This window comes from Coturnix japonica, chromosome Z (assembly GCF_001577835.2).
Source record: "Coturnix japonica isolate 7356 chromosome Z, Coturnix japonica 2.1, whole genome shotgun sequence".
Taxonomy (NCBI): domain Eukaryota; kingdom Metazoa; phylum Chordata; class Aves; order Galliformes; family Phasianidae; genus Coturnix; species Coturnix japonica.
In genome coordinates this window covers 14,355,655-14,373,196 of record NC_029547.1, presented here as the reverse complement: position 1 = coordinate 14,373,196, position 17,542 = coordinate 14,355,655, and the positions used below count along the sequence as shown (strand labels likewise).

The window sequence follows — 17,542 nt, the reverse complement described above, 5'->3', positions numbered from 1 at the left end:
TCAGACAAACACTACAACTTTTATTAAAATACTTAACTGACATGGTTACTCACATCCAGCTGTTGTGAACCTGTGGCTAAATACAATCCTGTACTCTAAGATACTGTAGTGTTATTTTTGACTGTTGATGTCCACCTAAGACCACAAGATTCAGGAGCTTATGACTGTGATAGGTTTTGGTTGTTTGTTTTTTAAACAATTAACAGTGATGTAATGCACGCTAATCAAATTCAGAGCCTTTGGAAACTGCTATCCCAGGGAGGGAAACTGGCACAGAAGGGTATTCTGAGGAATTAGATGAGAATTTCACAGTATATGAAATGTTACCTAATAAATCTGTTGTCTTTCTAGTGCACTCCTATTATTAAAAGAAAACTAGATCTCCAGAAGTTTTAGATAACTTTATTGAAAAAAAATATCACTACTTTTTTTTCTGGGCAACTCAGTCTGCAGCAGCTCATTAATTATTTCCATTAACAGAGCCCTTTCTCTTCAAAAGTCATTAGGTAACATCCAACAGTTCAGAAATTAAACTGTCTCAGAAGGAAACCCTCACGTACCACACAAAGCACAATAAGTTTGAAGATGCATACGGTATCACCACGTCATGTGATGGGACAAACCACAGTTTTTCCAGTTATCCTAAGCACACTGTTACTGAGCCAAGAGTCTTTAAAGAAAGCCACAACATTGTCACTGGATGTTGCATTCGCTTAATTTCACAAATAACTCAATATCCCCACAAAGTGTTAATCAGTCTTTTCAAATAATCCTCATAGAAATGCTTGAGTAAGTTCTAGTTGAGGGAATCCTCCATTGCGCAAGTCAGTACACTGAAACTCAAGTTCTAGAGAACTGGTGAAACAAGCTTAAATTTGTAACAGAAGCAGTTTATATATAGTATTTATTAACTTATAATACAGACAAACCTCTTAGTGCACCAGTTTACACTCAAGAGTTCACAGACAAATGCAATACCTTCACAGTTACTTGAAGTCATCTTAAATAAATTCCACTAAAAAACACTTTATGGTAGTATTCCACACATCACAAGCAAGCAATCTTTTGTGCTCAAAAAGATGTACAAGTACTTTTCCTGTGCCCTCAAATATACACTTAAAAAAACCAAAACAACAAATAAGAACACAACTCACAAACTTTGAACATCTTAAAGCAGTGATTTAGAATCACAGTTCAAGGGGAATGTAAAACCGGCATATGCCCACTATAACAAAAGTACAGGTTCAAGTTTTTCTAAATAACAGATGTCTTCCCCGTATTCCAGAGAAAGGTACCTACCACACTTAGCAGAACTTGTTCGTACTTGAATAAGAGCTATGAAGGGACAGTCAGCACTAACTAGACCTGAAACTGCTCTGCAGGCTGAGCAGATGCCGAAGTCGAGAGCAGCCAGCAGCATACCGTGCAAGAACTTACAGGCTGCAAAGGAGAACCATTTTCAGCTTGGTGCTGGAAAAGCATCCTTCCGCCCATTGTAAACTATTTCTAGATTTATAAGGTTATCTGCAGGAAGAGTTATTACCCCTTCTCAGTACCTATACAGGCACTGAAGCCCTTTTAAGAAATTTCTACTATTTTAAAGCTTAGTGTTCTTTCAGCTACCATTCCAAGTCATTTGACCTGCTTAATCTGAAGCTACAATTCATGTTATTTACATGAGATACAAGAAATGAGAAAACTAAGAACAAATGTCATTATGTGGAAGTAGCTGCTTTAACTGCTTCCTCTCAAAGAAAAGTGCAAGCATACTTTATTATTTATTTATACATTCTTGGTTTTTACCTAAGGTACGTAGTGGGAAAAGATCATTAAGCTGCTATAATATCAAGAAAGCCATAGTCATAGATTGTGAAATATATTTTCTCTACCGGGTGAGGTTCACTGGTCAGTGTGTTTTTTACTACGACAGAAAATTCCTCCTACCTATCTGTGAAACAAGGCTGATCACTTCTACCACCTGGTTCCTCCTATTCACCTCAATTGCAGCAAGAGAAGTGACACTATCCTGTTTTGATCTATTGGCTTTGTTCTTTCTATCTCTCCTACTGAGATGAAGAGAGTCATGTGCTGGTTTCTTCAACCAGCAGTGACTGCGTATTAGAAGAGGAGGTCAGGAGATTCTTCAATGGATATCAGTCAGAAAAAAAACTGTTATCTGAATTGTATGTGTTGCAGATAAGGAAGATGCCTCTTAATGATCACAACCTTCTCTAAATTTAAAGTGTCACACCTGCATTTCATGAGCTTATGAAGGACTGACTGCTGAAAATGAAGACACAGCTGAATGTGGAACACGGAGTAAGAATTCATCTAAATACAGAAATTTTCCATCATATTTTGCCATCTGATCTTGTAAAGGCTGTAATTAGTGAACACTTTTTACATCACACTACCTAGTAAGTAAAGGCCACTACCTTATTCTGGAGGCTTGACTTCTACATAAGAGGACACAGATGGACCGATATTACACCACACTTCTTTAAAAAGGTGTGAGTTTTGTCATTTTTTTTCTAAACTTCACTTGACTTCTTGAGGAATAAAATTAATCTCTGAAGGCAGATTACATCCTCAAGCATTGACAATACATTTTCAATGTAATATCACTTTGTTCTATCCATAAATAATTTATAATGTGTAGACTTACAAAAAAGCACTAAAAAAAATCCCCTTGGAAATAGCCAGCTAAACAATGCCACCTGGCTGCATCGTTCTACGACACTGTTCCCCACTCTCAGTTTTCTCTGCCCTGTTGTGCTTCCTTACAATAAGCAACAAGGAAGCTAATAAATAATGCAGGACACATTTACCATTAGCATTATACCTGTGTGTAATTTTCAACACAAGCTTCAGATGAATGCCTTTCTTAGTTCTAAGAGAAGCATCATCTGTTTCTGGCTCACAACCAGAGCTGGCTATTCTAATAGCTTGCTATGAATTTTGGAGTAGTTTCTTGGGAAAGCATTTCTGAATCACTCAGAATTTTTCTGACATCAACTAACTACCGTAACCTTGTTATGGTTATTACATAAATTATAACGTATTTCATAAGAATTTAAAATCTTAACAAGCTAATTCCACCAAAAAGAATTTCAAGGCACTCATTTAACTAGCCCATTTAACTACTTGTACACATACCAAGTTTCAAAAAGACTAACTGCACAAGCTTACTGAAACAATTATCCAATCTTGCATGAACTCTTACATTTTTCTGTAACCGCAGAGCTGTCCCCTCTTCAGACAGCAGACTTGGTTACAAAATCCTAAATCATGCAAACAAAACAAAACAGTAACCTACAAACATCTGTTCTGAAATTAAGCCACATCCAGGACACCAGCAGCCACTAACTGCCTTGACAGCCAGTCTAGTCCTTCAAAAAGTCCTGTACCACTTCGAGCATCACAGCCCTGGATATACCAGTTACGGCCACAGCAGAGTTTGTGGAGACTCAACAGTTCTGTAATTTCTTCCGCTGAAAGTGCACCTGCTACGTCCTGCAACAGAACCAGACAGACTCAATTACTCTTCTGAGCTATGTTTGAAGGACTTTTCACTGATGGCTCAGACTGAGGTTATGGATCACATGAAAGCTTTCCAGACATGAAAGTCGAACAGTTACAAGTTTTCTATAAAGTATAAGAAAACAAAAACTGCCTATTGAATCTAGTAAGTACACCAGTATCGTTTATTTTCCAAAAATTAAACATAAGGAGAACACGTACATTTTTTCCTTCTCACATAAGCATTCCCTTTCTACAGAAAAGGATTCAGAAAGTTTGAATTTCATAAACTGAAGAGTGAAAAAATAAATAAAAATCACAAGTACCTGTTTATTAGCAAAGATCAAGAGCAAGGCATCCCGCAACTCCTTCTCTGTTAATAACTTTGCAAGTTCACTGTGTGCTTCACTGACTCTGTCTCTGTGACTACTATCAACAACAAACACCACTGCTATAAAAGAGAAATAAAACAAACATTACACTTTGTATACAAATGTATGCAAAAAGTCAGCTGAAACCTACAACTTTTTTTTTTTTTTTCCCTAGAAGTCCTCTATGCCAAATCTCTCAGCAGCAAACAACTTCACTTTCAAGACCAGGAAGACTGAGAAATACAATATATGCCAATATACGTCATAAAAAAAAATCTGCAATTCATCTTAAAACAAAGAAAAACTCTGCAGTTTTTAGTCTAGTCTAACAAAGTCTGACGTTTTAACTGTTTTGGTTTAAAACCTGATTTAAGTTGTGAGGATTGAGCATCTCCATTCAAACTATTTTTGATTCATTTCAACTGACTCCCACAAAAGTGTTTCAATCTGCCCTAGTTAGCAATAAAAACTCTAAAGTCAAATGAGTACTGCTTTCCTGAGCTATGGACTACACATAATAGAGATGATCTCCTTAGACCCAACACATCAGCAGAAAGTTTTACAGTACATCAGAGGGTAATGACAGTGCCTGAAAACTGGAGAGTTCAGAGGCAGAGCTAAAGGACAGAATTTAAGCTTGTTCTATTTTAATAAAATAAATACATAAAACATCCAAAATCAAACAAAACCTACTGCAGATATGCACCAACAGGACAACAGAAACCCAGAGTTAAATGTCTCCAAGTCTGTAAAGATGAGGGGATTGAAAGCGCTGAAGTTGGTAATAAAAGCTAAGTAATACACACAACAAAACACTTAAAAATCAATGCTTGTCACTCCTAAGTATTTCAGGCAATTTCCAGCAAATTTGTGAAGAGAAACCCGTTTCTAAATTGGAAAATAATTGTTGAGCACTTACAGAAGGATAACATTAATTTCCAAGTCAGCAATACTTATAATGAGGTTTACTAATAAACTGCTTAATTCTGAAATCTATAATCTGAAGCCCATGATACCAAGGAAGAAGTTATAAAACTGTAGAATTTTTTAAAGTTTACTTTAAAAAACTGATGCTCCTAAAGATGCTATATATATTAAAATCCAATCTAATAATACACATGCATTGTGTTAATGTTCAGCTCTTGCAAGAGAAACTAGATGCTCCTAAAGACCAAGCATTTTCATTTTTAGTGCTATTTAAAGTCTGTATCTGGCAAGCACAATTTCTCACTATGCAAACTTTGGAACACTGCACCTTGCCTGTTGTCAGACAAAACCTTAGATTCTAATTCTGTTTGGCTCCATGAACTGTCTGATGGGTTAATGCAGAATGCACCCCTGTCACAATAAACAACTGGATTAAAATATTTAGCTCATGAATCTAGCAGCTGAATTTTGCACTAGACAAACTGTTTTTTAACAGTTAAATACTCTACTAATAATCTTTTTGGTTCTGACATATAAGTTAAAAGACAAAACGTGGTTTAGAAGTTCTATTAGTCTCACCTTGGGTATTGAGGTAATAATGCTTCCACAAGGGCCTCAACTTGTGTTTTCCTCCAACGTCCCAAATAGTAAACTTCAGATTCTTGTATTCTACTGTTTCAACATTAAAACCTAAATTAAAAAATATTCAAGTTTTATAATCTTGTTCTACATGAACGTAAAAGAAGCAAATTCCACAGATAAATAAAACATTCAGAAAAATCTTACATTTAAATTGTTATGACTAACCTATTGTTGGAATTGGCTGCATGAATTCATCTTGCTTTAACTTAAACAAAATAGTTGTTTTGCCAGCTCCATCTAATCCTAGAGTCACAACTCGAATTTCCATTTTTGGTCCAATATGTACCCTGTTGTCCTGGAAGAAGCAGCATACAGAAAGTTAAGGATTTTTTTAACTTAAATTTCCTAGTGGGCAAGATGCTTATGTTCTTGCTGTTTGTGAAGTGATTAAGTGGAGGAACTCCAGAAGTACAAGGCACAGTCATCATCCAATCACCTCTAGCAATAAAACAGACCACAGTGTCCAGTGAATTCTGTAGTGAACCTGCAACTTCTGCCCAACTTATGTCTTCTAGAAAGCCATCCAACCTCATGTGTGTTTATATTTCAGGTTCTTTTGCCATGGGGCTTCAATCCAAGAATAAGCTGCTCATAGCAATTAGAATTCTCAGACCTGAGAAATCCACTGGTTTAGTAACTTTTCCATTATATTTCCTCATAATACTAACACTCCTACCTACAGTGTTATTCCACTGCTGAAAGCTCCACAGCTATACTTCTTCACCTCAATTCTCTTTCAATCTTTTACAACTTGACAACAGCAACATTATTTCAGATCACTGCCTGAAGTAACGATTTAAAACATATACACACCACTTCTGGATTAGGTACTTGTTGCAGAAATAACAGGCATGCAATGAATTAATGAATTAAAATTAAATAATTGTTTTCCAAAAGGATATGGCATGAAACCTCTCAAGAGAACACCGTATAAGAGCACATACTGGCACATCAGGGATGTCGCCAAATAAAAGTATTTCTGGAATTCATGAATGCTAACCTAAATCTCTGAAGAAAAGCAGCTGATCTTCAAACAAAACTACTGGTGTAGCCAACGTTAAACGTTGTTTCTTGTACTAATTATAACAGAGTGGTTTTGTTGCCCCAGAGAGCACTCATCTTGTGATAACTTCATGTCGAACTGTCTACATTTGCTGAAACAAATAGAGCACTGTAAAGAAGATACATAATTCCTGCTTTGCTTTCTTTTAAAGCACATCTAGCACTTGATAAATTGGGTAGTTATATTTTCATGAGATTAAAAGTACCTTTGTAAAAGTGACAGGTATGCTAGCATCCAGCTGCACATGGTCAGCAAGTTCTGTAAATTGTTGCTGCTGCTTCTGTAATGTCTCTAGCAGTCTTGTAATTTCCTGCTTGGCCAACACTACTCTGCAGTCATCCTAAATAGACAAAAACCACAAAAGCATAACGCTTTCTTAGTAATTTACTTAGCAGAATGAAACAACCGTAAACACAACAGTTGGAAAGAGAACTTAAAACTTTCATTTTAAACAAATACTTTAGGTAAAGAAATATTTACATAAAAACTTTAAAAACCAAAAAAAAGTACTTAGATAATTAGGTCTTGTCATTCTTCTCTAATACCAGTAGATACTGAACAGTTCTGTGTTTTAAAAAAAGTTATTCCTAGATCTCTTAGTCCTTCATGTAAAAGAATATAAATTATAAAACAGAGTAAAGCTAAACATTTAGAATATTTACATCATTCACACATAACATCATCAGCTGAAATACAGTTGCAGCTTCACATCACATAGTAACACAATTGATAAAAAAGATTATCAGTACTGTGACGTTGCTGACAAAGATTTGCAGTTAAATGTACATTTGACTCAGCAATCAGACACTAGATAAAAATTTTTAAGTGCAAGTAACACACTAATGAAGTAATTTCTCACACAGTTCATTATAGATGCCATCTACTGTTTGTTATCATTAAGAGAATATTGCATCAGACAGTCTTACACATTCACTTCCTTCACACATTTAATCTGATACTGAATTATCCATACTGCAAGTGCAAAGATCAAGAGCAAGTCATTTAGTATAAAACTGTTTTCAAAAAACCATTTTCAAAAAACTGTTAGCAACTGCAGCTATAAAATCCTTCCCACAAATCCCACAGGCGTTTTCTTCCTTCCTTCCATTTCACCTCTGTTCCAAAAACCTCTCCCGTATTCAACCAGAAGTTACTCTAGAGTCATGCCATAGAATTTACAGCAACTGGAGGACTTGGCCAATCTCATGTAATATAATTACAGTTTTAAAATTATAAAATAAAATAAAATGCAGAACACTTTTTTGTTTGTAGCCTAAACTTACACTGCATTATCTTTCTCTTGCCAGATGCTGCAGCTCACTTGCCAACCTACCTGTTGTAAAGTCTTTTCACAATGAAGGCAAGCTGTTGAAACCTGTGACAATAGGATAGTCATGTCTTCTTGTTGCTGTCTAAGCCAAATCAATTTCTCTCTCACATGAGCATCAACAACACTAAGAGCCATTTCCTCCTGTCGACAGAGGGTTTCATGAAGATCCGAAAAATAGGCTCGGACACATGAGCGAGCATTCTCTGCAGTCCCAGGTACCTACAGTGTCACAATCAAAATGTCAAGAGAATCAAAAACACCACAAGACTGTACAAGTGTATGTGTCATTTTATTCATATCTCTTAATTTTGTTCAAGCCTGTTTAGTTACCTTACAGTTCTAGTCCCATTTACATAGACAGCCTCATCGTTGTTAAGGTCAAGATTTCAGATAAATTATTTCAATAATCAAGTAGCCTTTACACCTCTTTCCTTACTGACTCTCTACATTCATGATGACTAAAAACCTTGACACGTACTACAAGATTGCCTTTAACTGTTGTCTCAATAACAATATTGGGACAGAAGTCTTAATCTCTCAGTAGACATTAAAACTTAAAAGTTTTGTCTTGTAAAGCCTACATATAGTTTTCCAAGAACTTCCTTGAAATGTAATTGTAATGAAGTATGTTATAATTAACTACCTCCCAAAAAGATCTTTATTTGTTAAAAGCTTAAAAACAACCTTACAAGCTCCCATTTGTTATTACAATCTGTAAATATTCTGTATATGCAAGAAAGAAAAAACAACAAAGAAGATAGCATACATGTTCTGTGTGGGCCATTCCAACTCCATCTTCAACAATTTGCTCTCCTCCTTCTATATGCTGAACTATTCCAACTAATTTTCTGGAATAATCTGAGATTTCTTCTGTGAAAGTTCTTATACAGTGGGCCATGTCTAAAATGGATGCACGAATCTGGTTTGCTTCTGGTTCCAAGACAGAATGCTATTAATTAAAAGCAACATATCAATGATCAATCAAATATTTTCTTTAAATATCACTTCTGTCGTACTAGATAAAAAATATATTAATTAAGTAAATCACATAAATGCATTATTTAGAATCTAAATACTATTCTACTACTAAGACAGGCATCTAGCAATTATATAAGTACAAACAGAAATTTGCCTATTTACTATAATTACTTATTAAAGCACACACAAAAGGGAGGTTGGAATGCAACTGATTGGGTGAACAAACTACAAGATGAATAACAACCTTCAGGTCAGGCAATAAAATACCATGAGAAGATCTGAAAAGCATCAAATTAACTATATAATTTACTTATAAGTAATATAGTCTTAATCGTAACTATTTTCCCTGTAACTTTTATTGTGGCAGTTCTCCTAATGAAAAAGGAAAGAAAATAATGACAGTACTTCTATAAAAGCACATCAAGATTCTGCTCTCCTCTCTTGATAACTTTTTCTACTTAAATTGGATAAATAATATGCAAGTCATTCCATAGCATGACCAGAAACAGATTCTCAGCAGTACCTTATGACCTTGATGCTTCCCATACTCTTTGCAGACACAACACATGAGAGGACTGGCTTGACAATCCTCTTCTAAACAAACAAACTCAATAGCATGCACTTGGTGTTGGGAGCACATGGTCTTCTCATGAGGTTTATCAGCAAGAGGTACACGTTTGTGTTTCGCTAGTGTCTTTGTAGAATGAGTAAGCTGAGAACAGTCTGCACACAGGTGAGTGGCACAAACAGTGCAATAAACAGATGCAACATGGGCTTCATCTTCATCACAGCGAATGATACTCTAAAAAAATAACACCAACATAAACCAAAATTGTTAGTATTTATTAATATTTATTAATATATTAATAATATTTATTAATAAAATATTAAAGTATTTATTATTTATTAATAATTTATTAATTAATAATAAAAGTAATTATTAATATAAATTATAAATAATTTTCAGCAACAGCGGAAAAGTCAGAAGACCCGACACCAATATGGACTACTTTGAAAACCTGACCTCTTGTTACTTAACAATAATAAAAAAATCACTTTCCCTAACAGTAAGTTCCAATATTACTCTAGAGGGTTTTGATTGAGCGGTTAATTGACTTTCTAAATGTACACTTCAGCAGAAGCAGTAGAGCTTTTGAGGCTAAAGTAATTCAGGTTCCAGACAGCTCTTCAACATAAGCATTATGGAAAGAAGAATGAGAAAGTTAGAGACAAAACAACAATAGAAAAATATGTGCTCAGAACAGTGATCTGCTCCTAAAATTGCACTGCATGCTTTGTGCATAACAGCTGTTAATACCAGACTGCTTAAAGCAGTCCTTTCTGGTAAAGAAGCTATTATACAACACAGTCACACTGAATGACTATAAAAGGTAACTATCCAGAAAGAAGAGCTGTTTCAAAGTCTGTAAAAAGAGATGCTAGGAAGTTCCAGAAAACTCTCCTAAAATTATTACAAATAAAATATCCAAACAAGTAACCCTCTGGAAAAGTCTTTAAAGCCTAAAAAAGGGGGGAAGACTTGGTAATAACTTCTCTGATTTAGTAAGTGCACATTAGAATTAAATTATGAATTACTGATAATCTTCATGTTAGATACAGAAAGAAAACAACTTTATTAATGCAAACACACTTGCCAAGAAAATTTTCTTCTATCTAATAATATTTTTACACAAATGTAACACAGTTCTTTTTCCAAAATCTGTACCTCTCCAGATAGACCAATGGCTTCTTCTGCTGTCCCACACTGTCCAGGAGGCCCATTCTGCAGCCGTTCCAATAGTTCCAACAAAGCAAAATTCTTTTTCAGTCCCCAGACACCAGAATCTCCTATTTTTGAGAAACAACTAAATAAAGTGAGGGGATAGGAATAAAACGCCTAAGCAAATAACATAATGAGAATTTCACAAAGCACAGAGAAGATTTTAACTAACATTAAAAAGAACATATAATTCCAGTGAGGTACCATGGCTGCTCAATGTCAGCTCACAATAACATTCCATCCTGTTCCTTCTTTCCATCATGGAATTATTTACTGTTTATGCAGATTGTCCCTACTTAAGAAATGCCACTTGTAAAATAATCCGCGATAACTAACAACAAAAGACCATAAGAACTATAATTATCATGAAATTTAATACAATTTACTTAACTATGTATAGTTAACATTTCTACTGCACTAACAGATATACAGCAGAAAACCTATGCCAGCTATCTCCTCTATCAAAATTTTGTACAGGGTTGCTGACACAAGAAAAGACAGTAGCATTTCCTAGACAAAGCCGCATGTACATAACACTTTCATATTTCAAATACTTACAGTCCAAGCAAACATACCAGTGCAAGAATATAAACAGATCTATCAGTGCACTTCTGCTCATTAAGGCATTGTAAAAAAGTAAATAAAATGGCTTGTCATTTCATTCAAGTAACAACATAAATGTTGCTTTAACCATGAACATAGAAAACAATTTTAGAAAACAGCACCAGATCCAGAAAAAAAATCTGGGCTTCCTCTTGTAATTCAGGTGCAAAGACCACTGGAACAGCAGTTGGCTCCAAACAACCTTCAGAAACTCCTGACACTTTCAGTCCACATATTTTGTGTCTGACAGGAGAGTCCCTCTGACACAACCTCACAGAACCTACATCCCAGTTATCTTCCCAAAGAGAAAGCCCAGGCTACTTTAACCATCTGATTCTCCCAAGTGTTGTTTCAAGCATCCTCTATTACAGCGCCCTGTGGCAGCCTGGTAGCTGTATGTCCTCTGCATCCTTCTGGAATTCAGATGTCGCCTCAACTAACCTAGACTTTTTTTTCCCCCCACAATACTGAGAATAGTCAAACACACCACAAATATTAATGTATTGTTTCAAAGCTTTTGAAGGAAAATACATAATAATACAAAAGAGAATAATGGCAATACATTTGTTTCACAGCTATGAAACGAGACTGGATTTAAAACTCAAAACCAGTTTAGAATACATACAAGTGCTTTTACAACCTGCCAATATTTTTCTTTTTGTACTGCTTCATAGAGTAGAGCTGCACTGCTTGGTTAGGTACTGCTGCCTGGAATTGTCCGCAGACAACCAAATACCTCCAGCTTTCTTGAGATGATTTTTCTAATACAAAGAGCAGCAATGCTGTGGCATCACTGAAGAAAGATATGAAAAGGAATCAACATATCCACTTTCCAGCTCTTACGACTTTGCACTGTTTACAGTTTCAACACTCAAAACTTAATCTTCTAGGTACGCTTCCCCACAGACATTACTATTATTCTAAGTGGCTGAACTCAAAATATGAGTTACCAAAAGGTAAAATTCACAATACAGATAAATTGATGGAAACTATTTTCCTGTAGCTATAAATGGGAGCATGTATACGCAATTCTCTCCTCCAACTTCATCAACCTGTACAAAGCAATACTTAATGTACATTAAAAAACAAAACAAAACAAACCCTGCTTACTGGGGCTAGGTTGTATGTGACTTTCAGCAACCTGCAAATCTCCTGTCTCTGGAAGTGGGCCTACCAGGTAATGAAAACCATGCAGAACAAAGCAAGTGCATGGCATGGCTCTCTGCAGTTACCAGTTCCAATGAAGAAACTTTCTAAAGTGCAAGCACAATTACCAATATTCAGCTTAAGGAGTCAGCAATCTTTAAGACAGAATGTGAACAAAACCCACTATTTTTATGTTGTATTTTTTGTTTACCACAGTTTCTGAAGGAGCTTGTGTTCTGCTCTTTTACAACTACATTTAGCACAAGCACAGTCATCTGTGTTACTTTTTAGCATAAGCACTCCTATCAGTATAATGGCATTTTTCCAAACCAGAGCAAGAGAAAGTAAACTCTCACTACAAATTGAAAAAAAAAATAATACAGAATTGAATACCCATTTTAGGAATCTAAATTTTGCCAATCCAGTTTGTAAACAGAGCGTGGACTTTCCAGCACTCCATCCAGACCGACTTTTGGATACTAAATCCCAAAAAGCAATTACAGAAGAGTAATCTGGACAGTTCTCTACTGCAGCATTCAGAGTACCACCAGACCATGCTAAAATGGGATGTAACTTCAGATAATACAGTAAAAAACCTGCACATTAACAGCACACCTGTATAATGAATATTGATACTTTTGTACCTCTAAAAAAATCCAGAAAGCCATTAATAACAAAATATACATGGGTGTAAACTCACCAAAAGGATAAACCAACTTATCAAACATTTTCTTAGCTTTTAAGCAAATACTGGATAAGGCTGAAAGATGAAGAAGCTGTTCAATCTTGATAGAGTACACTATGAAACTCTTCTATGTTAATTAAAAAAAATAATAATTTAAAAGCCAAGAAAATTTCCTTATTAATGAACTCCCCTTGTTTACATTCTAGTATCTGATTTTAATCACCTCCTCTTTCAGAGCTAGCATGAAGAGAAAGTGAAGTCAGAAAAAAAGCAGTTAACTTATATGAAAGTTATACCTGCAGCTATTCTGTCTTACAAGCTATTTTCTAGTTCAGATTTTAAACTTTTTAGAACAAACAAGCTCACTCTGATTTTTTGAAATCAACGCTGAAATTTGCTTATACATGCAATGGTAACCTTGGAGACGCACAGAAGAACAGGCAACGCTTACACGAATACATCTGAACTAATCCATTAAAGCAGAATTTATAACCAATAAGCACCTATGGAACATGCACTGTTCATAGAAGCTCATATTTCATTTCAATAGTACTTATCAGAGTTTACATTATTTGAGAAAAAGCTTATTCGCTGCTTCTTGTACTAAATATATTAAACGATTGCTGTGTAATCAGCATATACTTTATAATAAAAAAACAAGTTCCATAAACATATCTGTTTAGTCTCTTAAACTTCAGTTCAAGTTCTGCTTTGGTCACAAGTGTAAAAGAGTCTAGTGATCTCATCTCCGTGCCTACAAGGGATGTTTGTGCCCATTACAAAACTACCACAGAATCTGACTGTTTCTTCTATAAAGAAGAGTTAAGACATGATTAGCAGGGAGCATGTCTGCCAGGAGTGAGACAGTGACTGAGCTGTTCAAGATATTAAGATGGACTCCTGCCAACAATACAAATAACATTTTCAAAAGCATGAAGCTTGTCTGGGGAAAAAAAAATATAACAGGAGTAATAAAAGAGCCACCTGCATCTAAATACTTAAACAAAGCAAAAGGAGTATTAAATTACAGCCAAATTTTCTTGCAAAATGTTTTGAGGTTTTATCTTAGCACTCTAGAAAAAGAATACCTAAACAGTGCCAGTGGCACGGATTCCATGATGTACACCAAAGTCTGAATACATTAGTTGAACGAGTTTTAATGACAGAAAGTAGTTCAAGCTCTGTAACGTGATGATGGCAGGAAGAGTTCACCTGACCCATAAACTTTGAGAGGTTTCCATAGCAGAGCTGCTCAGGTAAAGTGGAAAAGCCAGCCTCCAAGGCTGTCACATCTGCATATCCTTCCCCAAATTGCCTGGAAGAGTTCACCTGACCCATAAACTTTGAGAGGTTTCCATAGCAGAGCTGCTCAGGTAAAGTGGAAAAGCCAGCCTCCAAGGCTGTCACATCTGCATATCCTTCCCCAAATTGCCTGGTCTATGTATTTTGGAAAACAACAACCAAAACATCTCACATAAAAACACACACACACCAAAAAAACTAATCACAGAAAAACTCCAATCCCATGCAAGAAGCAGAAGAGAGAAAGAAGGCTGCTAGAAATTATTTGTCTACTCTCAAACTCAAACCTGAGTATTTGGAAGAAAAAAGGCTTTGTAAAACTGTCAATTTTTACTTGCAGACTTTGCATGTCCTGAAATCCTCAATGTCATTCGTCCAGTTTTGGGCACCTCACTGCAAGAAAGACATTGAGGCCCTGGAACATGTTCAGAGCTGGGCAACCAAGCTGGTGAGGGGTCCGGAGCACAATGGGGCCGTATGAGGAGAGGCTGAAGGAGCTGGGAATGTTCAGCCTGGAGGAGGCTCAGGGGAGACCTTATTGCTCTCTATAACTTCCTGAAGGGAGGTTGTAGTGAGCTGGGGGTCGGCCTCTCATGTCATTAGCGATAGGATTAGAGGGAATGATTTCAAGCTGCAGCAGGGGAGATTCAAGCTGGACTTAAGTATTGCTTCTCAGAAAGGGTGGTCAGACACTGGAATGGGCTGCCCAGGGAGGTTGTGGAGTCACCGACCCTGGGACCCTGGGGGAGACCCTGGGAGACTGGATGTTGTGTTGAGGGACATGGTTTAGTGGGAGCTATTGGTAATGGGTGAACAATTGGACTGGATGACCTTTTAGGTCTTTTCCAACCTTGGTGATTCTATGATTCTACTATTCCCCGAGGACTTACAGAACAGATTAGATGAAATGTTGCCATGACCCTCTTCTGCTTCAAACCATCAGGCAAAACATTTTCATTCACAGAAGTGCTTTGACTCTCAGGTTGTTTTGCTAATTTTTTTTTTTTTTTTTTGAGCAACAGCTGATCACAACATATCATTCTTCTTTCCAGAACCATCCAATAAGCTGCAAGCCTACTATCCTAGAAATGAAAGCTTCAGCTTTTCTTCCCACTACCTTTCTATAGAAGCCTTGCAAATTTAACACTTCACATTGTTCCATCAGAAACCACTAGTTGTTACGTAAGACGAAGAAACTTAATTTTTGGTTAAAACTGAAACTAAAATAAAAAATTACTGTAGGATGCTTCCAATTGTCAGGCGGAAATCACACAGTAAGAGCCACAAAGTGACAACGCCCCCTTACAATAAAAAGCTCTGCTCCCCATTTACAAGATACAAGCAGCTGGCTCACGCTGAAGTTTCACAACAGCAAGACTAACACACGCTCCCTATTAAAGCATACATACATAAACCCCATATAGATGTACAGTCACATAAAAAAATAAACTTCTTTCAATCCTCTTTCAATCACATACCATCCACACCTCTCCTACCACAAACAAAACTTTTTCACATCATGCTGATGTTTCTTCTGAGTTTGTTTCCATTTAATATTTCTTTAACTCTAGCAGACTATCACTTCAAAGTAAATACGTATTCATGCTGATTTGATAATTGTACATTTATTTCATGCATTACTACATTTGATATCTCCTGCTCCATGGATTCTCCGCCATCCTAATATTTTTATCCACTGTGCTATTCAAAGCTACTGCAGACAGCTCTGTTCACAAGTTAACCTTGACACAAATTCTTCTAGTAACTTGTCCTTTCTTTAACTCTATGTTGAATGCACAATCACTAGCATATGCCTGAAATAAACTCTCACTATGGAATAAACACCATATCTGATCTTTTGAGACACATTTCTAAAGTAATAAAATCCCTGTAGACAGCCTGCCAATTTAAGTTCTATCACCCTTAGAATTACCATATACTTTACAAACAGGTTTGTTATCATTCCACTGTGAATCCAGGCAAATTTGTTTGACAGAGAAACAACTTACGTAACTGTATGGTCTACTTAATGTTTAGGACAACAGGAAACTGATATCCTCTCAAGAATCATTAAACAGGGATTTAAAACAGACCAGTCACTTTGTAAACACAGGCTCACAAACAAGGTGTTTGCAAGCCTATATTCAAGGAGAAGATAAAAACTTATTACCTAATCTTAATGAGATCTCTCTCACTCCTCTCAGTGGAAAAAAAAAAAAAAAAAAAAAAAGCATTTCAGAGTACAGGAGGAATGCTGCAAAACAAATACAACTAGTACATTCATCTTATTTGGTTTTGTGTACTATCCACACACATTATCTAGCCATGCATTTTACTGTACTAAACCCTTCTCATCCATTTGCAGCCAAATCAAAACTATCAACAGTAAAAATTCTGATACCACACACTGCCAGCCTACAAACTCAAATCAGCCTTTATACATTTCCTGTTAAGGCTTGCTGGTCTTTTAAACATTCTGTTCGGTCTTAACAAATTCAGGCCTAAGCTCTCTTACCCAATTCAGTAACTTGCCGATCAAAAGGACAGCGGACAGCCCTGCCGTGAAGGGGAAGCCGGGTCAGGCAGTCATGGCACACAGTATGGCCACACAGAAGCAGCCGAGGAACCTTATCGCCTTGCAAAGAGAACACATCTTCACAGACTCCGCACTCGAGAACCTACGATTTTAGAAAAGATACCATCTGTCTCCAGGCTGGGGGGGGGGGGAAACAAGACAACGAAACAAGACAAAAACACAACGGAAGCAGCACGGAGCAGCACGGAGCAGCCCTCCCGCGAGGAGCAGGGACACAGCCCCCACCCGGGGCCTCCCCGAGCGCCTCCCGCCCCGCAGCCGTTCACCGGAGCCCCGCGGTGCGATGGAGGAGCAGCGAGGCCCTACCGCAGCGGCACACACCGCCTGAGGAAACCCTGCAGAGCGCTCGGTACGCCTCCTCCCGGGCCCAGCAGGCACCTCCGCCACAGCACAGCACAGCAGAGCACCGGCTCGAGAGCAGCGAGCGGCCCCGCCTCACCTTCACGGCGGCGCCGGTCGGGCCCCAGCTGTTCCCAGCTCCGCGGCCGCCGTCCGGCCCGGCCGCAGCCGCAGCCTTGTTTACAGCCAGGGCCGCCATCTTGGACGGGGCGGAGCACAGCGGGCCGCGCAGACAGCACCCCTTCCTCAGTGTGCGCATGC

General features: G+C 37.2%; 1 protein-coding gene across 2 annotated transcripts; it reads right to left on the bottom strand.

Moving 5' to 3' along the window:
• Nucleotides 1-382: 382 nt before the first annotated feature.
• On the bottom strand, nucleotides 383-17,518 carry TRIM23 (tripartite motif containing 23). Of its 2 annotated transcripts, none has more exons than XM_015848537.1 (11): nucleotides 17,382-17,518; nucleotides 16,862-17,024; nucleotides 10,557-10,678; nucleotides 9,354-9,632; nucleotides 8,619-8,801; nucleotides 7,856-8,071; nucleotides 6,728-6,862; nucleotides 5,625-5,754; nucleotides 5,397-5,507; nucleotides 3,846-3,970; nucleotides 383-3,513 (listed from the first exon to the last, which is right to left on the bottom strand). In XM_015848537.1, exons 1-11 carry the CDS (start codon nucleotides 17,478-17,480, stop codon nucleotides 3,334-3,336), a joined length of 1,743 nt encoding a protein of 580 aa, XP_015704023.1. In that variant the 5' UTR covers nucleotides 17,481-17,518; the 3' UTR covers nucleotides 383-3,333. The 2 variants fall into 2 exon arrangements, with proteins under 2 accessions (XP_015704023.1, XP_015704024.1); XM_015848538.1 differs by having other exon boundaries at nucleotides 3,846-3,967.
• Between the last annotated feature and the right edge of the window lie 24 nt (nucleotides 17,519-17,542).